This window comes from Plectropomus leopardus, chromosome 5, assembly GCF_026936395.1.
Source record: "Plectropomus leopardus strain MGB_pleo_1.0 chromosome 5, ASM2693639v1, whole genome shotgun sequence".
Taxonomy (NCBI): domain Eukaryota; kingdom Metazoa; phylum Chordata; class Actinopteri; order Perciformes; family Serranidae; genus Plectropomus; species Plectropomus leopardus.
This window is the reverse complement of record NC_142180.1, coordinates 34,959,397-34,983,572: the sequence shown is the minus strand read 5'-3', so window position 1 is coordinate 34,983,572 and position 24,176 is coordinate 34,959,397. Positions and strand designations below refer to the sequence as shown.

Genomic DNA, 24,176 nt, shown 5'->3' with positions numbered 1-24,176 from the left:
TTTTCTAAAAACTTTTTAAAAAATTGCTTTATTCTTGTTGACCTTTTGTATATGCATTTTGTTCTGGCCTTTTTGACTGTCCTACACCTTTCTCTGTTTGGCATGTTTGTGTCTGTTTTTATTGTTTCCTGCTTCGTCTTTCAAAGCACTTTGTAAACAGCTGTTTTTAAAATATAGCTATATAAATATAGTTTTTATCATAATTATTATTATCAGGAGAATCTCTATTAAATCTTAATGCTGATAGGCCATCGCAACACAGACGAAATTCTCGCTCAAGTTGAAAATTTTTGCGTGATAGATGTGAAGACGTGAAATACTTCCAGTTTAACCTTCACCAACAAGACGCGATGGCTGAGAAATGCACGTTTTCACGTTCATTTCTTCACATCCATCACATCTGTCGTGCTGCCCGGAGCGAACTTTGAACTTGCATCCAGCTGTAAACACGCTCTGCTTTTGCTCTGCATCCACGTCGTTTTGCCTACAGAGCAAAAACCGAACAGAGAACTTCCAGTTTAACCCTTCACTAAGTTGAATGTCTATTTAGTTATTCAGATGTTCGGCTCTTTGGGACTTTGGGAATGTTACGAGACCGACTGGATCAAATCAATCGAATCGAGTCATTCCACGGGGGTTACGCTCAAAAACTTTATCCACTGATTTCCAGATGTCTCTTTCCTAATTTAAGTCTTATAGGCCCAATAGCATCATGTGACGTTTAATCAACAATTCAGAACCCCAGATCTCATTCATCGTGAGAAAAAAACTTTATATTTATTATGAACCCTTAAAATATAAAGAAAATTGGTGTACGACTTGATGCTTGTTTACTGAGTGATTGGCGTATTGTGGCAGTTTTAATGCCAGGTCTTGTCTGAGAGGTAACACTCGTATATTGGTATGTTTAAAATAGCAGCTGTGAGCGCAGCGTCACCAGGTGGGCGCACAGCGCGTCGTATCGGTGTCTGCAGGTGCGCAGCTGTCAGTCAGAGCGCAGAGAGAGAGACTGTAAGTCTTTATTAAAAGTACAAGAGGGCAGCTTAGAGGTTTGTGTTCCCTGGATACACCACATCTATTTATTATCATTCCCCCCGCTGTGACCCTTCCTTTTATTTTAGCCTCCTGAATCATCTGCAGTTCATCTCCGAAAAAACACCTCTAGGTTTACAGTGTCACACTGCTTAACTGAGAGGAAGAGTCTGATGTTGTAGCTGCTACGATATATGCGTGTGTGCTTAAATAGCATTTTATGTAGGCTACTGTAAAGGATTTTCACACCGCAGTACTTTATGTCTGGTGTCTGTTTATCGCCGCTCGAGCTTAAAGGGGATACAGGAGGATCATTTCCCTCTCGTCTGACGTTTATGGTCGTCTTTACCTGCTCCGACATCTCATCAGACATCTCACTTTCTTTTAATCAGATATTTGGCTGATTTTTGTTGCTTCACTCTGTACTTTTGCTGAATTAGTATCAACGTGTCAGTCTTTTTTTCTTGTCTTTTTTTGCTTTTTAAGAAAGATACAATAACACTTTACTATTTTCCATTCATAATAGAAAAAAAACAGGAAATTAAAGAAATACAGAAAGCTAAAAAAAAAAAAAAGACAAAACAAAACATACAATAAAAAAGTATTGGAAAATAACTATTATTATTAGTAGTAGTAGTAGTATTGTTATTATTATTATTATTGTTTTTATTAATAATATAACTGCTGCAGCTAACAGTTTATATGTAAGTTTAAACGAAATAATTCAACAGGTTACATAACTTACATTCCATAAGTTCTAATTTACTAATACCTATTATATTATTTTCAATAAGTAATATATTCATTTTCTTCTTGTTTGAAGTTTATTGTCATCTTTTTTTTTGCATTTTAGGAACTTATATGACATAATACAAGTGGATTTACCGATCATAATGGAAAAAAAAATTAAAAACAAAAACACCAGCAATTTAAAAAAATAAAGAAAGACAAAACATATAATATAAAATAAATAATTAACAAACAAATAAATAATAGAAGTAGTAGTAAAAATAATAACTGGTACATATATTTAAGTTTTTATGAAATCATTTAACAGGTTATGTAGCTTATATTCCATAAGATATAATTTACTAAAACCTAATATATTTAAGTCAGAGAATTACATTTGGTCAACACGTCAACAGAAACCATAAACACACACATACACACATACACACATACAGGAACACATGCGAGTGTGCATCCATACATTCATACTCACTTTCCTGAGTACAAAAGAAAGATATCAGTACTCTCATTATCATATTACATTATCTTAGTTACCACATCTGATGGGAGAGTCATTAGAGATATTGCACGTTTTATATGTCGCCCATTTTGCCCAAATTTCTTTAAAGATATGAACTTGGTTTCTAGTTCTCTCTAATTTAAGTCAAGTCAAGTAAATTTTATTCAAAAAGCCCATTATCACAAATCTCAGTTTGCCTCAGAGGGCTTTACAGCAGACGACGCCCCTCTGTCCTCGACTGAGGAAAAACTCCCCCAAAAAACCCTGTAACAAGGGGAAAAAATGGTAAAAACCTCAGGAAGAGCGAATGAGGACGGACTCTTCCAGGACGGACTGACGTGCAAAAGATGTCCTAAATAAAAATAAAAAATAAAAAACAAATTTACAAGATCCTCCCACTGAGAATGAATCAAGTTGTCATTTTTGAACTTTGTAATGTGTTATGACGAGGAAGAAATGTGCCATTCAGAGTGTGTTTGTTTCATTTTTACAGCCTGCTCGAAGCCTCCTGAGCCGCGCTGAGAAGCGTGACGCAACCGACGCGCCTTCAACCCACAAAACCACAGGGGAATCTGGGTGGAAATATCATAACTGGCCAGAGAAACACATGTCGGAGTCGGGTAGGGGTGAGCTTTTCAGGATCGTGGCTATAATATGTTTGTTGGGTGGGAGGTGCGGGGTCAAATGTAGTTGCTTGATATCTATATCCTAGCAACTGAGAGTGAGTGATATCTTGTACAACTGTAGCTGGGGATTGGTCAGAGAGCTGACACAGGCCCCTCCTATTTGTAGGCCAGTCTAAAGAAAAAATATCTAAATTCAAATTCATCTCTCAAACGTTCTCCACTCTGCACTGTAGCCCCAGGCACTTTAATCCAGGCCTTTATTTATGTCTATTTATTTGTTTTCATTTGTTGTATTTATTCTCGTGCACAGCAGCTGATACACGTGCCTCTATGACAGTTTGAAGATTTTGGCAAAGTGAAGTTTGGCATGACAACATGAATTCACCTTACGCAGCTGTGCAGTGTTACCCAGAGTTTCCCTTTCACCGGTAAGTACGAACATGTATAAAATGATTTTCCTTAATATTATGGTTTATCTGAGGCCATGTGACTTAACTTTTTTTAAAATAAATCCTGAAGCAGTATCTTTGTTAACATATTGCATAGATTTAACACGTGGTACAAATATTGTATTCAGATATGATCTTTTACATTATAATTACCCTTAAATTAAGTTGTGAACAGAGCAAATTCAGTATCAATACCTGACTTATTTTGAGTCTTTGTGAGACTCGGACTGACAGACAGACTGTCACAGTCTGGAGGTCCGAAGCGACCTGAAAACAGTTGTGTCTGCCTGGATCCTCAGCTGCTGCTCTGCCCCGATATATTTATAAGTGTGGCATACTTATGGCAACAATGCATGTGTAAAGGGCCGAAGTGGCAGACAGATTACATGACATCGCGGTTGCTTCTTGTGATCCTAACTGAAGATGACTTCTGGCCTTTTCAGTGCAAATGCATGTTGTAATTCAAAAGATGTCTGTTTTAACCCTGTAAAACCTGAGCAAAATTTGTTTGACTTCTTTCAAAAACATGGGTGGAAAGCAATGAGCAACTTAACAAGACATGGTCCAAAAATAACAGTTAATTAGTGAAAAAAAAAATTAAAAGTAACAAGAAAAAAACACAAATAAAAATAAATAAAAAAAAACAAACAAACCAAAAAATATTAAAAATTTAGAAAAAAATAACCTTAATTTTTCTTGAATTTATTTTTTTCTGTAACCTAATTTTAAATATATAGTTCTAATAAATATATATTATAGTTGTCTTGGCATTTTTCCCTAGAAGTTTTTAATTTTCCTATTTATTTATTTTTGTTTTTTAAATTAATTTTCAGGTCATTTTTTTCGTCACCTTTAACAAATTCCATGCAATTAGGGTAACATTTCATTGCCAAGTTGCTCATGGTCTTTTTCCTCATATTTCGAATTTATTTAACCTATTTGCATGGGTTTAAAGGGTTAAATAGCTTGTGGAAGGAATCTCAGCATAGCCCAAAAGACTGATGTTGTTCCAGGTTTCAAGGGGTTAATCCAGAATGACAGATTTTTACCATTTTATTAGATACACCTTAATACTGACTGTTGTTCAGAGTGCTGGTCGTAGATAACTGGAGTTGTTTGAGTTTCTTGAAGACATTTCACCTCTAATCCAAAAGTTTTCTGCAGTTCTAACAGAGTTATTATGACCTGGACGACTGAGAATCTCCACTAACGTACTGAAGCTTGTATATTTTGCTCTATAAAACCATAAATAAAACATGATGTCAGAGCATTATGTTGCTTCTTTGGCATCTGACATAATGAATTAATTAGTTTTATTGGTAGTTTATTTATTACAGCAGGTGACCAAACACATTCTGCATTAACCGTCCTGTTATGTTCAACTTTGAGGGACAGTAATAACGATCCTGACCAAACTGACTCGGTGCACGTTTAACTGTCTGAAAATAGTTTATATTTTCTCCATAAACATTATCTTTAGCTCACTTAAAATCACTTTTATTAAAAATTAGTGTAATCGAGTTTTTCACCTCTTGCAGATCATGGTTTACTGATACATTGAAATAAAAAAAACCCAATAATTATGTGTCAGAAACCACAGGTGTTGTGTGTAAATCTGGAGAAAGGTGGTTGATTATTGAGTCTCATCCTCAGGTCGTCAAATATTGACACTTTGGGTTGGTCGTCGCACCACAAACCCAAAGCGTCGGTATTTGACGTCTGACCTGTGAATGAGACTCAGTAATGAATTATTCCTCTCCGAACTTACATAAAAAACCTTTAAATAAAAATTATATACATAGATGTCGACTGCTGGCATCGCATAAATTTTAAAACAACGCATCAACCAGTATGATCAATATATCATATATATTTTAGCACTTACAAGCTCTCTATCTATACTGAATAAAACTTTAAACATTTTTATTACTTCTCACATTTTTCACACAGTTAAGTTAATGTCGTTTTTCATCCACTCAGTAAATATATTTTTTATTCTTACATTGAAATTTGAAAGATTAAAAAATGGGAGCAAAAATAAACGTTTTTGTTCAGCGTAGATAAATATGCATACAGAACATCTCTTATTTAGTATAAATTAACTTAATAAACACAGATGATCTGTTTAATTAACACAGGAGGTTTTGCTGCTTCACTGCATCACTGCAAATCTAATCACTGTCAATCTTTAATTATTGAGTTCACGAGCTGCACATGTAGTTTTCAAATTATTTAAAAATCAATACAGTTGAAATAAAAAAACCTTTTTTCCTGGTATTCAGAATTACAGCTTCCATCTACACTAACTTCTGTCTGGCTCACATGATTATATCACTGCTAACAAGCTGTGCTGAGTTTACTGCGTCAGTCACTGTTATTTATTTGTATTTATTTATTTTGCACAACAAAATAGTAGAAAACCCCTCGAGGCCTATGAGACAATCTCACCTCAAAATTAATTAAAAAAACAAATAGTGAATTCTACAAAAAAATAAGAACAAGTAGACATAGGATCAGTAAAGTACAATTAGAATAAAATAAATAATAGATTTTTTTTTTAAAAATCTACTGAGGGTGTATGGACCTATGTGTATTTAGATTTGCGTAGATGTGTGAGTGTATGTTTATGTAGCATGAATGAGAGTGTGTGAAGGCAAAATGCAAAAGTACATTTAAATGTATAATGTGAAGTATTTTCATGTCTTTTTAGGTCATCTTGTGTTCATATAATAAGTGATGTTACATATTATTTGGTGCACAACGTACTGTGTGCACTGAGTTTATTTTAATTTATTTGATCCTTTATTTAAACAGGTAGTTTTATTGAGATATTACTCTCTTTTTCAAGAGAAACTTGTGCACAAAAATACCATGTACAGTTCAAACATAGGAGACGCATATTATACATATTTACACTTTATAAAAGCAGTTGCAAGTGTTTTAACACATTGTCTTGACAGATGAGTTTTTTGACAAAGTTTAAAAATCATTATTGTGCTTCACGTTTGTTGCTTTGATCAGAGTTCACCCTGTGCGGTTTACAATAATTACTTTATTAGACCTCGATTACTGTACCGCTGCATGTTTAAAACTTACTACATGATGCTTTCAGATGACACCTGCTATCAGTGGTGCTTTAATCTCTTTCTCTGTCGTTGCTCTTTAGATTTTGCTCAGCTTTCATGTATCAAGTTATCTTTTTGGTCCACTAATTTTGTCCTCCACTCTTGTTTTCTTTGCATTCCAAACCTCAGAGGAATTTGTGCCTGTCCTTTTGCCCCAGAGGATTTGACTTCGGACTGTTTCACTTCTATAAAAGTAAAGGGGGCTAAGAGGAGGAGAAACTTGGGGGCTTTCTATTGTTTTGCAGTCATGTCCCTCTTCCAGCCGGGGCTGACAGATGAGGGGGAGAAGGTCTTAGGCCTTTGAACAAGTGATTAATAAAGACACTGGAGAAGGGCCCCGATCGGCTGGGCTGTTTGTTTTGATTGCATTTTCATCGGTCGCTGTGCCCAACCTGCCAAGAGACAATGGCCGTCCCTGTTTAGAGCTGACCTCTGCCCCAGTCTCGTCTGGAGGCGCTGCGCTGACTTTAAGTGGATGCTGAACAGCCTTTGCCTCGGGCTACCTGAAAAACTCTCTGAGTAACCAGACACCCAGAGGAGACAAACAACTGCCAGAATAGGGATAAACCCATCTATCTACGCTGCCTTTTAAAATAAAAGTGCTAAATATCATAAAAGGCAGACATTAATTGATAGATTTTTTAATTATTTTTTTTAACTAAACCAAAAATTGCACATAAGGTGTCCATATGTGCAATTTTTTAAAAACATTTTTAATTTATTTTTATTTAATCTGTAGAAGTCTAAAAATATTAAAATATTATATTGTCTATAAAAGTGTACGTACACATGAAAGGGGACATATTGTCTGTATTTATAGCAGTAGTCTTGGTTTGGATACATTTTAACCCTTTTAATCATGAACAAATTGGCTTGATTTATTTTTAAATTGTGGGAAGAAGGCAATGAGCAACTTAATAAAGAAATGACCCCAAACTTAGTGGAAAATTTGAAAAAAAGAAGAATACCTTAATTACTAAATAAATGAGTAGATACAAAATTGCGAAGTAAAAAAAAAGGAAGACATAACATGAAAAAAATCTTAATGGTAATTCTGTAAAATTATTTTAAATATATAATGATAGTGATTAAAAATTAAGTTCTTTGTATATTTTACCTGAGCATTTTTAAAAATCATTTTTAAATGTACTTATTTTTTTAATTTGCGGGACATTTCTTGACTAGTTGCTCATTTCCTTTTTTGCACGTTTTTCAAAGGTTTAATACTTGTCAAAGCTGACCGATTGCAGCACAAGAAAAAGTCATGCCAATTCAAGTTTTAAAGGGATTAAACACTTTCCATGAACCTTTAGTACAAACTTTCATTTCTAAGAGTTTACGGGACTGTGCACATATTGTATTTAACTGCAGAGGAAACAAAAACACCACTAAATCTGGAAAAAGCACAAATATATCAGAGTACGAAGCATCAAAAGGCCACAGTTTCATTAAGATAATATTGAACTGTATTAATAGACTGAAGCGGCAACACATGCTGAACCTGATGCACAACTTTTGTGCTCATATTTCTGGACTGTAACAGGTAGACAGACAATGCTGTGAAGCAAAGCCCTAAAGTCTTTTGGACGAGTTAATGAGGTGACAGTTGAACGAGTTTTGCAGAATAGCCATTTGAAGGAAAATTAAAGCCAAAATCAAAGGAAGCTTAACTGAGACAGAGGTCAGTGGGACCACACCTAAATCCTCCCTTCTCCATTAACTGAGGTGACGCCACACCTGCTCCACCTGCAATCTACTTGTTCTTCTATTCATCCACCTTTTGTTTTTTTTTTTCCAGTAACTGCCGTCTATTTTTTAAAGTTATGGCGTTTCTCTGCGAGGAACCATATTGTTCTGATTTGCACTGTAGACGTGATTCCAGACGTCCTGTGCAGTAGTCAAATGTAAGAAAGTAGCCTAATAATACTCTGTTAAGTACCCTTTTTTGGGGATTATCTGTGCTTTACTTAAGTTTTTTTTTTATGTCAGTCACTGTCTTTCACTTTTACTTCGTGTCCTAAATAAAGTGTAGATCTAAACTATTACACCAATAGATCTGCCTAAAGCATCGTAATTACAAATTGGAGGGAAGGGCAAACTGGATTTTTTGTTCTTTAAATCCTTTAAGCTGTAAAAACAAACAAAGAAAGACAAACACCTTATACACTCCATTTTTAAGGTGGTTTACATGTTAGGGAGAAATAAACCTCATGATTCTCAAAATGCTGACAGCTTGCTTTTTTTAATACCGAATATTTACTTGTACTTTTACTTTTAATAAGTCTCCGTAAGTACATTTTATATCATAAAATTACTATTGAAACTTAAGAACAGTAAATATCAGATACTTTAAAACTTTTACTACTCAAGTGATATTCTAATAGATGACTTTGACTTCTACCAAAGTCAGTTTTTGGTAAGATATCTGTACTTTTACTTTTGGTAAAAGTAGATTATCACTGATACAGTGTCCTAATATGAAAATTAAAACAGTCGGAAAAAGAATCTTATTAGTTTACCATCTTAAATATCTAAGCAATAAATATTCTTTCTAGTTTTGGCAAGTCTATTTTTCCAAAAGCATTTAAATAACTATTCAAATAAATAATCAGAATCAGTGTCAATGACCACGTAGTGCATACAAGGAAATTAACTATGTTTTTAATGTGACCTACAGCTAAAAACTAGAACAACAGTCGGATATTAGTGCAATGTTTTAAAAAAATAAAAATAAATATATTTTCCAGCACATCACTAAAATAGAACAAAAGCAGACTGTCAGTTTTGGCCGAATAAATATTAATGCAATAATGATGAAACAATTTTGTTTGTAAGATTTTACAGATATAAAATTGGCTGCTGTGTCTATCTGCACTGAGTTCCCGCGAGACTCTAGTTGCCATGACAATGGGAGGGTCGTGAGGTCAACCGGAACTAAATCAAACCCGCCAGAAGAGCGTCAGGAGCTCGTGACGCTGACGGTTACACTGCCGAAACACTTTAGCGGAATAATTACAACGTTTAGATAAATAAACTCCATCAGACACAAGCACTTGTGTGGGATTAATACAAAGTCAAGGTAGAATTGTTTTTGTAATATTAGCTTCGCTCGCTGAAGGAAAATGAGCTGAAGTTACCGATTGTTTTGCTAATTAGCATTAACATGCTAAGTAGGCTAATGTAGATAAGCTAGCTCAATGCAGCTAACCTTAGCGCACTAATTTATTCATTTTGACAACGTAAAAGCAACTTAGGAGCTATATTTGGTCGTACATGAAGCTGACAAAACGACTTTATCTTAGTTTTTTATATTACAGTTAAGGAATTGTCTTGCTATTTGTATGCGTTTTTCCCGAGCAGCGCTAGCTAACTTGTTTCCTCATTATTTTGAACGCATAAGCTAGCTGTGAGTTCTTGCAGTTCAAAATGTGTATATTTTTAAAGATTAATTTATGGGGCATTTTAGCCTTTTATGAAGGGGGAGTGAGAGTGGGAATCGAACCCGAGCCCACTGCGGAGTGTACACTGTGTTTAGCTTTATCCATTCAGCCACCGATGGCACAAGTGTTTATCTTAACAAACATTGATCAATTTTCAGTTTTTTCCGACAGCTGTTACATGTAATGCTATGTTTATATTGGGTTTTAACTGAACGTTTGTGGTTTAGTTAGTCTTAAAGCACTCGAAGTCTCTATACATGATGTTGTGGGGTTGAAGGTTTCTAAATGTACTCATATATATATATTAATATAACTTTATTTTAAATGTGATGCTCCCTCATGTGTTCCTACTTCATAAGTTAAATTATTTGCTTCATCAGATATGTCTGCTGGTCAGGTATTAATATCATTCATCAGGCTGTGTTGAGGAACTGTTGTTGTTTTCATATCTCTTATTATTTAGCTAACTTTGATTGACAGAAGTATTTGTTAATGCATACATAGTCAAGTTTTTGTGTCTGTACTCGACTCAAATGTTTATTTTTGAGTGCATTTAGCCTGTCAAAAATATTCTACGTATAGTAAGTATTGTTTTATTCTTTTTAGTAAATGCAAATACGTATAAACCAATATGCTCCACAAGTTTTATTGACAGATACATGGATGTGGAAAATAATGTACATGTCCAGTGTCCAAATGCAGTCTGTAACGGCCAGTACTTGTACATTATTGCTCCTCTCAAGCGCTAAAAACCGTTACATAGTGTCAGTTTTGGAAAAAAACTTGCCAATCTTGCCCAATCTGAATGATCTGTATGCTTAATGTTCTTCATCCCCCTCTCTATGTTTTTTTTAGGCATTGCAAATTGAACACTTTTTTTATGTTACACTCCCCACTGTGTACCTCCTGCATAAGTTAAATTATTTGCTTCATTAGATATGCCTGTGTTTGTAAGTCAGGTATTAATATCATTCATCACGCAGTGTTGGGGAATTCCAAAACCCGAAATAGTGCCAGCTTCAGATTATGGGCCCCCATCTCCTCCCCGCCCCCCCAAGCCCGTCCAGCTGTACACATACCAGAAGTTGCAGCAGTGCTATCATATAGACTGCGGGGGGAATTCCGCCCGTCTCAGACTGCAGCGTGCGCCACTTCAGCAGGAACAATGGCAGGCTGAGCTCTGAAGCAGGTGTAATGTTTCAGGGGAGCAGGTCAAAGTGCCTCTGTCTGAATGGTGCATAATCACCATTATGTGTAGTACAAATATTCAGTATTATGCAGGCTGACTTCTTCACAATGGAAGTGCTCTTCATGAATGGCTGCCAGCAGGACTCCTCCTCCTCCTCCCTTCCTCCACAGGCTGGGTGGCCAAATCTCAGCTCAGCACATCAACATTTATGCTGAATGTTTGCTGACATTGCAGCTTTTAAAACTACTTATTAAAATAGTTGTGCGTTTTTCAGAATAGTAAAGTAAGGATTACTTATTCAGAATATGAGTACTAAAATGAATGTGATTGTGGTTGATTGTGTCTTGCAGACTCAGGGATCCTTCGTCACGTTTGTCCTGGAGAGAGAGCTCATTCCTCACCGCCATGTCCCAGAATCAGTCAGCACAGACTACTGACTTTTTCAGCCAAGATGTATTCAACCAACTGTTTGATATGCTGGACCAGTAAGTGAATAATAAAAAAAAAAACCCAAAATATAAAAGCATACACAACAAACTTAAAAAAGTGTTAAATTGATTTTTTTAAATCTCTCCGTCAATATTTAAAATATAACAAACTTCAACACAAAACTTGTTTAAATGCCTTTAGCAAATATTAAATCAAAACTGAAACGTTCACCATCATATACAACAAGTTCCCAGCAACTTTGAAAAAAAAAAAATTCTGTGAAAATGTAAAAATGAATGAATAATAGTAGTTCCTGATTGATCCTCCCGTGCTCACATTTTCTTTGCACTTTTTAATCAATTCATTTTATTGGCCATCATTAAAATGCAAATAATCTGCAAAATGCCAATTATCTGTTTCAATAATAGGCCAGGCCGATAATCTGTTGACCCCTAATATCTAGGCTCTGGAGGGAAGTTCACCAGAGTCCGTCTAGAGTCTGAGTCAAAACTGCTTGAAAATTGGTGATATATCCTTTATAAAAATGTGTTTGTTGTCTCTTGTGTTTCAGATCTGCCATTCATTCAGTCCAGCCCATAGAGCTGAACTTCAGAGACAGTCCGCCTGACGGGTCTGCAGGAAACACCATTCAGATCAGTATGGACTGCATCACCATGCATGAGCCAGAAGAGACGCTTGCTGTAAGTACGTAGGTTTGCTGTTCGAGTTAAACACCAGTTTTATTTTTTATGTTTTTTTCACAAGCACTTCCTGCTCCCATTTACACAACAAGCAAACATCACTTTTAACCAAAATCTAAAATGTTTAAATGCAAACTTTTTTTGTTTATGGAAACATAAGGTTCAAGCAATGAACGTTCTCTGTCATTAGTGCTTTCACTGAAAAGATATAAATGTTGTAGATGTTTCACCAATAATTTTCTTAAAAAAAGAAAAAAAAAATACAAAGCAATAGACTTACTGAACCAGTTATTCTAAAACAAGTGACACCATACAGAACGCTCCACAGAGAGCACCTACAGAGTGCCTTTGGTTGATTAATAAGTGCACCGTATTAGATTACTTTCATTCTGTGTTAATGGGACTTCCAGTGTAAATTCCAATAGGTTGTACAACAGCAATTGTACTTTCAATTTCCATATTTACGATGGAATTTCCCCGGACCGTTGTGAAAATTAGTGCAGAGCTGTTTAACAGCCGGTGAATCGTGCTGGTTTATCTTTTTTCGTCTGAGATGTTTGTCTGTAAAGTGTTGATATGATCTCATTCAGCCTGAGCTGTGCTTGACCTGGGTGGCCCCCCATGAGACTCTCAGAGTCTGTTGATGGTAGAATGTGAGTTTGTAGTGTCACGAAGCTGATGATGTACTTTATGCTGTGACTCTTCAATTTGTGGGTTTTTGTGTCTGTGTGTTTTGTGTTTTTTTTAACTGAGAGCGCTGTTGCAGGAGTTGTGAAATTGCCTCTTGTGAGAACACATTAGGGATGTGTACGATTACTCAAAGTTAATTAAACATTACTACACTTGCTGGGCGGCACCAGCAATGCTAGTCTCTTAAAGTTATTATGAAGATACCTAATGGAAATTTTTTCAGATTGGCATGTGAGGCCAATCAGCAGCTCTGGTCATCAGAGAATCTCCCTCTTTCTCTCTCTTTATCCCTCTTTTCCACACACGCATACACAAGCACGTGATTGCTGTCCACAAACGTTTAGCGTGGTAAATATGTCTGAGCCTCATGCACACTCAGCAGTGGCTGAATGTCACCTCGCGAGGCTCAACGGGAGAGGTGGTTTTGGGAGCCCTGGAGACTGTGAGAACCCAGGACGTACCCGTATATGTCGGTTTGTGTGTCAGTTTTAATGAGCTGTAGCCGTGTTTTGATGGACAATGTGCAATATTCATAATTCATGATGCAAAGTGACCGATTTTAGTGATTAATTTCTAAAATACGATTCTGCTATTTAACGATTTTAAATAGCTCTAAAAAAAAATTTTATTTTATTTTTTTATTTTTTAAATTAAAAAAAATAATTTTTGCACAATGTTTATTAACCTTACAGATTAAATGTTGCTAAATTTTGATTGTTTTTTTCTTACATTTAACTTAGGCTAGTCTATTAGTCTAAGTTCAACCCCTTGAAACCTGGATCAGTATCATTTTTCTTGTGCTGCATTTAGATGCCTTTCATGAACTATTTGACCCTTCAAAACCTGAGAAAATTAGTTAGTTTTGTGTCAAAAATATTGGAAAAAAGTCATTGATTAACTGGGTTAGAAATGTCCCACAAACTGCAAGAAATTAGTAAAAGGTGACAAGAGAATTATCTTATCTAGCATTATTCGAAAATGATCCAAATTCTAGATGTCCCAAAAACCATATTCATAATTAAAGCAATTTTATTATTCACAATTATGTTACTGAAAAAAATCTAACAAAATATGATGAGTAGCACATTTTTATCTGCATATTTCAACATCATTTTCATATTTTTTATCAGTTTTTTTCTCATTATTTTTAGGTGATGTTTGTGTGATGCCTACTTTATTTTTTAACATTTACATACTAGTGCTAACTGTATACCGTTAATGTTTTTATATTTTAGACACTTGTGCCTGTACTTATCTCTACTTGCTATAATTCTCTGCTGGCATCAGAACGACTTTCACAAACCACAATTTCTCCCCCTGATCAAAAGTATTACTGTGATTTAAAGATTTAAACTTCCGTTAAAGTACAGGAAATCAGTCATAGGGAACATCCCTACAACATATTCACATTATAATGCAGCTGAGTAAAGCACTAAGAAAAAAAAGAAGCTGTTTAGTTAATGTTGTGTTATGTTTAGATGTTGCACTGCATGAACTCCTCCTGTTTGACCTGGAGTGAGGAGCGTATCTCTGCCAGCTCTGCTACTGAGGGATGATGTGCATGTTCCCCTCCCAGCGCAGGAATGCTGTTGTCCAGCCAGGATGGAAAAAAATAGCAAATAAAAATTTTGTTCAAGGAGCTGAGTAATGTTACCCTGTGCATCCCCCCGGGGGGGCCTGTGCTCTCTTGAACTGGTGATTAATGGCCCCACCCCCACCACCCACTTTCCTCTCTACCAAAGAGAGGCGTGGTGCTGTGATTGGCACGCCAGCAACTTGGGCAGCATTCGTGTGGGACTAAGAGCCCGCTGCCGTGGCGGCTTGCCAATCACCAAGCCCCGATCGCGCTGTTTTGATGATAGGAGGTGGTGGGCACAACCACCCTCACCCGACCCCCCCTTTCTCCTCCACCCGCGTGGAGGTGTGCCTCTTTCGTGAGTCATTAGGATGCAGCTCACTGTTTAGTGCCCTGGGGGACTTATTTGTATTGTGTAGGGTTTATGTTTAATCTGAAATTCCTCTTTCTTCTGGATTTTTTTTTTCTGTAGCTGCAGGGCAACAATTTAACGCAGCACCTGCCTCACTCGCAGAGGTCCCAGCTCTCATCTATCAGTACGTGTCTTCTCCGTGTAAAGGTGGGGGGTGGCAACAAGGGGGGGAGCAAGCAGAGGGTAGAATAACATGAAGGAATGTAGCAGAAATAGTGGCAGGAGAAACGCTATATCCTACCCCAAACAGCTGATTTTACACCCAGATAAAGCTCTGATCAGCTGTGCGTGGAAGACGCAGTGTGGAGCGGAGGAGCAGAGCTTCTTCTCAGACGCAGGATAAAGTTTAAACAACTTTACAGCAGAGTAGCTCAGTCAACACACAGCTAGCTTCCCCGAGATCTAATTACATGTTTGTGTTTGGATTCGTACTTTTTTCACCTCACCTCCTCGTGTTGCTGCAGTAGTTCGATGTCTAAGCAGCTGATCAGCTTTCTCCGCGAGATTCACAGAATGTCAGTTTAATGTGAATGCAGTCATCCGAAAGGTATCTGCCACATGTGGAGCAATCATTTCCGCTCTCGTGTCGGCGTCAGATGTTTTATTCTTTGTCATTTTGAGAGTTGTGTTAGTCATCGTGTCAATACGTTAACACTTTGAAAAGTGGAAAGACATCAGTTTTTTTGTGCTGCATTCAGACACCTTTCACATGCATGTAAACCTCAGAAACCTGAGCAAATTAGTTTATTTTTCCTTATGAAAACATGGCAAATAAGGCATTGGACAACTTGGCAAGAGATTCCCCACAAATTGTAAGAAAATGGAAAAAGGAAATGACCTGGAAAAATTCTCAATAATAATAATAAATAAATAGACAAAAAAAGATTATTATCATCATCATTAAAATTATTAACTATTTTATCTAAATATTCGATTTTTTTTTTTTACCTTTTGGGTTTTCTTTTTGTTTTGTTTTTTTGTTCTATTCATTTTTCTCTTGTCTTTTGTTTTTAATTTCAGGTATTTTTTCCTGTTACTCTCACTTAAAACTTCTTCCAATGTTTTTGAAAGAAATTAGGCCAATTTGCTCTGGTTTCAAAGGGTTAATATACAATACAAACATGGGTGCTTGGGCACCTTTGGGCACAACACTAAGTACCATCACTTCGTCACATCATGTATCAGTGTGGTGTACATTACTTACAGACTCATTACCAACTGTGATAATGTCTAAACGGTTCGTACCGTTTTAACTCTTTGTTTCTGTGTGTCGTCATGGCAAACTGGTCCTGTTGGCTCCTATTGTAGCAGGAAACACAGAAGCTGTTTTGGGTACTTTGCCGAGTGTTTATATGTCTTCTGTCTGTGGACAGATTTTTGTTATAACGTTGCAACAGTACAAGATGCAGTGATGAATACAACTGTGTAGGTGAGATCAAAATGACAAATATGGAAGGGACGTTGACTTAAACACTTTACGTTTTTGGCCCTAATTTGTTTTAAGTAGTGGATCAATGTATTGCGGCTCGCATTGCAAGATGGTCTCTAGTGGTCTCTGCTGCTATAAATCACATCACTGTCACTTCCTGAAATTTGTCTCCAAATTCTGTCATATAGTTTTTATATTCATTCATTCATTATTCGTAGCAGCTTATATTCTGTTAAGGGTCACGGGGGATCGAGTCTGTTACAGCTGAGATTGGCCGAGAGGCGGGGTGAGCCCTGGACACGTCGCCAGACCTGACACATGCTGACACATCGAGACAGACGACCATTCACGCTCACATTCACACCTACGGGCAATTTAGAGTCAACAGTTAACCTGCATGTCTATAGACTGTGGGAGGAAACCAGAGAACCCAGAAAAAACCCATGCTGTGCTGTGACAGTGTTAACCACGTCATCGCTGTGCTGCCAGTGCAGTTTCTGTTTTCATTCTATTATTATTTTAGTTTATGTATCTTTTACTATTTGTTTCTGTTTCTTTCTATTTTATCTGCATTTGTTTCTCTCCTTGTACTGCTGTTCACAGTGGGGACCCATAAACCCCTTTTATTTTATCTAATTACACCCAACTTACAAGGAAAAAAATTTATGTTGACAGTCCATCTTATGCTTTATTTGTCCAAATATGCAGATATTTTAGTACCTCTTAAATTACAACACTAGTCTTACAACTTTTTTAATTTCACTTACTGAGGCACAACTTTGATTTTACTTGGATTATTCATTGAGGACTTACTGTATTTAATTCAAAGTAAGCCTGTGCATTAAATACCCAACCATAATAAGTTCGTTTTGTATTTTGACATGCTCCACCCATTTGCCTCCAGCACGTTAAGAAATGTTTTTTAAGGCGTAGCACCGGGAAGAGAGCTCGCCACGGTCCACTTGAATAACTGTTGAGTCAGACCGAGACCTCGTATAAAAACTGTGGATGTGAGGATGCTGCAGCGTGAGCCCCTATCGCCCTCATGTCTTGTGTTTTTTCTTACATCTTTCTTTCATCTAAGACCGGGCTTAACTCGACTTTTAGTAGTACTACATCATGCCAGGTTCAATTGAAATACTGGCAGGTCGCACTCTTTGAGAGAGAGAGAGAGAGAGAGAGCATGAATAAATCCTCCAGTAATAATCCCATTAATGTCTTTTATATAACATCAGTTATCCTTGTAGATTTATTTTAAATATAAGAATTTAATTCACTACTTCTCATCATGCATGGGGCTTGATCCAGACTGAGGTGGATTCAGTGGTGACAGAAACATTGTAAAATAGTGCATTTTGTTCAAAAAGGCAGTTGTTGGTTTGAATACATTTTTGATAATTTGTCTTGCAGTGTGAAGGGCTCAGGACACCATTTAAACAGCCACATTAGAGATAAATAGTTTTCTGTGATATCAGAAATTGTGTTAGAATTTTAAAAAGCTATTCTCTATGATAGGACAAATTTTGGTTGGATTATTAATTTTTAATTTTTCAGCTTCTAGGCTAAGTCAAGTTTAAGGTCTTAAAGTGGTTTGCTGTTCAGTGCTTTAAATGACACTTATCCAAATATTGTTTATTTAACAACTGTAGTTAAATGTGCTCCTCTGTCAGCAGAACAACTCTGATACTGATGAAAGACTCTGCAGCCTTTAAATTAGACCTTGAACACAAACCCACATCCCAAATACTGATGAATTAATTAATTACACTATGTCTGATGAATTGATAAATTCTTTATGCATACAGTTACATTTGGCCTTTTTCTTTTCCCTTTGAATTTTTCCAGCGCCTTTTGAAACAAAATATTCCAGTGAGAAAATGAGTTTTAACTAAAGCAGCTTAAGTTAATTTCTTTTAAAGAGGACTATTTTAGGATTTGGTGGCAGTTGATTGTTGGGGTTTTAGGAAATGCCACCCAAGTGATGCTCTCTCTCTGCATTGACTGTTTGCGTCTGTCGGTGTGGACGGGAGCTCACACTGTTTTCAGGGCAGGTGTCTGTGCCTTCCCAGCTACTGCAGCCTGACACCTGATACTAAACTAATCTATCTGACTTAAGGAACAGCTTCTTTAAAAGGAAAAACTTTAGCAAAGCCTCTTTTGTCTGAGCCCCTGGATCTGTGGATCTTTAGCTGCGGCCTGGTCCGACTCTCTTCTTAGTTTCTCACCGCTGAGGTGAAGCAGTTAATAGAGATGTCTGAGAGTAGAGTTTAGGATGGGCAGATATGATACAAATGAGGTGGTTCCTTAAATTATAATCCACATTGATTTCTGTGCCATAAACAAACATTTTAGGATTCGTCATTATTAGTTTGTTGTTTTCTCTGTTTAATTATGCAAGAAAAGCATGCCCTTTAACCCTTAGGACCTGCATCAGTATTGCATACACTCATAGCACTCTGTGCATTAAATGCGCTTTTCACAATCAAGTTTTAAAAAATATTCTAAATGAATATTATACTCTACTTACTTTGATTTTTTTTAACCAACATCAGTCCTAATAATAAATAATAAATATAAAATATTCACTAATTTTCAGAGTTGTATTACTTGAAATGACAGTTTTTTTGTCATGATGTCACCATGTTTTTATATGAAACCCCTCACAAAAATCAGCGATTTTCAGTATACTACAAAGACTATATGTAGATTTTTTTTTTGTTATCACAGCCTGGGATATGCCAGTGATTTGCAGCAGCATTGATTGTCACAGTGCACCTAGTGAAAATAGCATGTATTTTCTCCATATATAAAATGTGGTAAAAATGATGTCATCAAGTGGAAAATAGTAAAAATCAGAAATTCCAAGGCAAAAGTCCAGAATGACACCCAGAAATAATAAAATGCATGTTTTTTATGCTTTGATGGCTATGGGGTTAAAACATTGCAGTCTGAATGGGTTTCAGTGGCTCATTTTTTGCACTTAACAGTGTGATTGTAACACTTTTGTTTACACAGTAAATTTTAGAGTTATTGTAGGACCTGAGCTGGAAGTTCCAGGATTAAACCTAAATACACAATCTTGTCAAAATGTATGTCCAATGCATAAACACAGCCAAAGTTATCGAAAAAATGAAGAATGCAAAGCATTTAAAATGCACCAAACAGTCCCTTAAGGGTTAAAAAGGTTAGGTTATGTGTTTATTTACAAACCCACTGCAGTTTATCTCAGCCTGACCTCAGTTGCATCAGTATTTATCAGTATTTATTATACTGAGTCTCCTGTCCTGCTTGAAAACACCTACTGTTCTATTGACTTTATTCACAGAGTACTCTAACTGCTTTTCAGATGCCAATGTTGTTTTAACATAATTAGAAGTTTGTTTAGCTGAACTAATTGTCACACTCAAGGTTTGGCCAGGTCCTCACTGCAGCCTGGCTACCTCGGGAGGCCACCGAATTGGGCTCTTTAAAGTGTTGATTTGCCTTTGTGACAGGCTGACCTGTGGGCTCGTAGCCCCGGGGCCCGACCAGGGTGTGGCTGGTGATTGGAGACACTGACTTCAGGTCATAGTTGTGCTTAAGTTTTCAGACAGCTTTCAAATCATTCTGACCACAGGGCAGGAGTTTTTTTAACCCCCCAGCTGCAGTAATACAAGTGATTTGTGCAGCACTGGCCGCCCAGTCTCCTCCCTTGTCATCTACCAGTGCAGCCAGTTCTATTCACTCAGGTTGACATCTGCTGTGATGCTGTTACACTAGATTGTAAGCAGAGATTTTTATTTTAATCTGCACTACTAGGCATCCAGAGGAGCACAATGGTGACACCAGACAGTTTATTTGTGTGGATAATGTCTTGGTTTTGCACTAATTTTTAATAGAGAGGTTGGGTTGCTTTTGTAAACCGTTGTATATTAGATGTTTTACTTTGCTAAATCCACTCGAACCAAATGCCACGATTTCAGCTCCTCAGTTGAAATATTGCAAATAAATGTCCAAAGCCAAATTGTTCTTAAATTCATGGTGTCAATTGTCTTGATACTGTCACATTTCTAGATGCTGGCACCATTGCAGCATCTAGACACTATCTGTGTTTGCAAAACAGATCTACATCAGTCATCTCTGATAGATACAAGCAATCTACAGGAGTCACATTGTTTTTCTGGGGGGCTCTGCATCAGGATTGCTTTGGGGATGCAAAGGGGAGCGATTCTTATGCTAACTAGCTGCTGAATGTATACTCTCACAGCCCCAGACTCCACTTCAGTCTGGGGTTTGTTGGCCCAATGGATTTTTCTCTGTAGGTATTTACTCTTTTTTTTATCATCAGCATTTAAAGAATTTGCCCGTTTTGATTTTTTTAATATCATGCACTTACATTGATATAATCAAGAGTGCATTAAATGTGGTTTATGAGTTAAAATGATGGCAGTTCAGAGGTGAACGTGTTTTGCTGTATTTCTTTTGTTATTCTATCATATTTCGTGCTCTCATTGAAAATAAGGAAAACGCAATGGCAATGCAATCAGATCTTTTGTTGATATTAAACATCGCTAACAAGACGAAATAGTAATTCGCTGCTCAAACTAATACCTTGGAGGATCCCTGCACAGCTTCAAAGGACGGGTAAGGAGACGGTGCTTCTCCTGGAGATGGGTGTGGACTCAGGTATTGGACTCAGGTAGCTCCTTAGATCCCTCCCCCTCTCTTCCCGGTATATATGACATCCCAAAGATCCTATAGAAGCTTCTGTGTGTCCACTTTGCATCCGTAGTCCACATCACTCCTTTAGAGTGGGGAAAAGTGATTTGTGGAATCCTGGAGCCAGTGGAGCAAACAGCAGCAGCTCTGCTCAATCTCAGCGCCAACATGTTGTACCTGGAGACGGGGTCCACCACATCTTACAACGAGGTAAGAACAACCGCAGAGGAACGGTGTGGGGCATCGGCCATCGCACACATTCCTTTAGTTGGTACCCCAGAGCTCCAGATATCACAAAAACACTTACAGGCCTTGTATTTGGGGACTTAGATTTAATGTCATTGTTTTAAGTGATCCACAATCTTTAATTGAATTGTATGATTTGTTACTGGACATTTTTTTGGTCAAACTCAGACATTCAGTGTTAATTAAGTAAAAGAAAATATAAATATCCTGTTTTTTATAGAGTAAAAATTGCCATAAAAAGACGTAACGCGGAGAAGATGGTTTTTCGTCTGACAGTTTGTGTGTGTTTGCGTGCGCCTCTGTGTGCGTGTGATAGTCCAGAGAGCAGGGGAATGTAAACACCTGGAGAATCTCTGTGAATGCTGCATGTCCTTCTTGTAAAATGGCTGCTGTCTGGCTTGGCATTGATTTTGTCAGAAGACGTGATTTACTTTGAGCCTGATTGTTGCTGACGAGTGAAAAAATTTCTAAAAATCTGTGGTGAAAAAGTTTCTTCCCCTTACATGGATAACCTCAGTTAAAATAGGCCTATAACGAATGAAAAAAAGAAAATAGATTTTAGAAAATAGAAGAGAAAACATCATATTGTTGGTCATTTTACTGATTTGAGGCTATTCTGATGTTATTTTGTGCTACTTTGATGAAGAATTTTCAGAAGAATCAGGAGTTTTTCATTATCTTGATCCAAATGTCTGCATTTTGCATTTAATTTTTTTTTGCAAAACAAACCATAACTAGCAAAAAAAAGTTTTTAATGCATCAATGTGCATTCAATTTCTTAGTTTGAAAAAAACAAACAAACAAAAAATACGCAAGTCGTTTTTCCATTTTTCATTTCGAAAGTGCAAGCATCCTGATTGATGGATCTGTGTTTGCAGAGCTCGGTGGTAAACACTTGAAGGATGTTTTGAAGTGAAATATTTTAGGAAGTTTGTACTGAAGTAATGTTCAGCTTCTTTTAAAAAAATAAATCAGAAAACACTGCTTCCTCTGATTTGGGAAATTGTTTTGCATCAGTTCAGTTGAGCCATCATGTTTCCACAGCAAGCCAAGAAACTGGCCCTGTCAAGTTTACAGTATTTAAAAATGCAACAAGCTCTTGATTTTTGGTAAGCTTGAACTATGTTAAATATACACTTAAGTTTCAGAATCGTCTGGGGTTTTTTGGGGGAGTTTTTTTGTTGCTTTAGTGAACTATTGTGTCAAGTTTCTTTTACCGACCAAATCCTGCATCCAAACAGCCGAGCGAGAGAGCGTGCTGATAGATTCTGAGATTGCAGGTTGCAGATAGCAGGTGTGTCAGGTCACTGTCTTTTAAGTTGTTGAGCAGGGGGTCTGTAAGTGGTGTCCGGCTCAATCCCCGCAGTCTGTGAGGTATCGGGTTCCCCCGTCCCCAGTCTCCTGGGAGCCGCTGCCACCATTAGAATGTGGCTGGCCAGGCGCTGCTGTTTAGTCCGGGATCGTAATTGCTTTAATGGTGTGTTGATGTAGATACAATCACCTACTCTGCCCACCCCAGCAGGTATGAGGTGTAGATAGACCCCCACCCAGCCCCACCTTAACCCCCCACAGCCCTGTTGAGCCTTTAATGCCTCCCTCCCCTGTGGTCACTCATCACAGACCTTTAGATGCTCACGCTGGCCCAAAGTACACGCAGCAGGTCACCAGAGAGCCTGGAATGGGAGCTATTCCCCCCTCAGGCCAAGTCTGCTCTGGTTCCTGTCATCTATTGGTCCCCCAAACTCTGGCCTTATCACTTTGTGACCACCTAACAGCAACAGGAGATTTAATTTATACGGTGTTTAGGCAGAAGTGATGGAATTTCATCTGTCGTCTTCAAACGTCGAGAAAATTTACTTAACAGCTGTTTGTAGTTTATGGTGTGAAGACTTGTGGGCAGAGGGGCAGTATTTTATGGAGTATTTTATGGTTAATGTGTGGCTTGTATAATTTTCCAAAGATCACAGAATATATATGTTGACTTGTGCCACTGTTAATAATAATCAAACTAACATAAATGACACTCCAGGGTTTCCACACATTTTTATCAATGAATTTTCCCAACTTTTCCATAAAATTTTCCCCCATTTCCCTTACTTTATTTGAGTAGTTTAAAATGGGTACAGTCCACGATATGATATAATCCCAATACTTTAGTCGTGATACAACTATTGTAAGTATTGCAGTTTTAGATGTTTGTGATATGCTGAGCATCAAGATTACATATATTTCGATTTATTACGTTTTATAACAGCCTGAAAACAGTTTTTCTAGATTTGTAAACTTTCCAGTAATTTCATGACAGTGTGAACTCTCTCTGATCTGATAGGCGAGCAGAGAATCTCCACAATCATCCCACAAGCTGCAAAGGTCATGTTTTACCTTTAGTCAACTAAACTTTAATACTATTAGAAATGTCCAAAGTAAGACATGATTATTACCTTCATTCATCTGGGCATTGGCCCAGCACTAACTATAACACAAGGAATAACTTGACTGTGTCAGTGTGCCATACCAAGTAACTTTGCCCTAGCAGTAACTTTTAAATTAGTGCTGCCATGTGTATTGGAAAAATCTCTGATATGTGTTCTGGATAATTTAGATTCCTACGTTGTAATCAACAGGCCATCTCTCTGAAGGTCAGCAGCCTCCCTTTCCTGTTGGCCTGAAACGCTGACCCCAGCATTTATCTCAGACGAAGAAAAGCGCTCAAAGGCCCCAAACAGACTGCACAACCATTCAAAAACTTTATTAAAGGCTGTTGTGGATGTCAAGGCTGCTGATTTACCGTGTTCCTGCTTAGCAGCCTGACATCCCAAAGGCCTAAACACAGCGTCGGCTATAAACAGCAGGAATTTTTAAGAGCAGCTAAAGGGGTTATTAAA

General features: G+C 37.2%; 1 protein-coding gene across 10 annotated transcripts in view; it reads left to right on the top strand.

Moving 5' to 3' along the window:
- The window catches only part of tp63 (tumor protein p63), an 81,464-nt gene that overhangs the window by 24,503 nt on the left and 32,785 nt on the right, over positions 1-24,176 (top strand). For 5 of the 10 annotated variants that reach the window (XM_088078073.1, XM_088078069.1, XM_088078075.1 and 2 more), the window contains 4 exons: positions 2,775-2,901; positions 3,218-3,335; positions 11,461-11,595; positions 12,111-12,240. In XM_088078073.1, the coding sequence (XP_087934199.1) occupies positions 3,283-3,335; positions 11,461-11,595; positions 12,111-12,240 (318 nt within the window). In that variant the 5' untranslated portion in view covers positions 2,775-2,901; positions 3,218-3,282. Of the gene's footprint in view, positions 1-2,774; positions 2,908-3,217; positions 3,336-9,418; positions 9,561-11,460; positions 11,596-12,110; positions 12,241-21,069; positions 21,256-24,176 lie in introns of those variants that run through there. The other 5 variants (XM_088078072.1, XM_088078071.1, XM_088078076.1 and 2 more) reach the window with 5 other exon arrangements.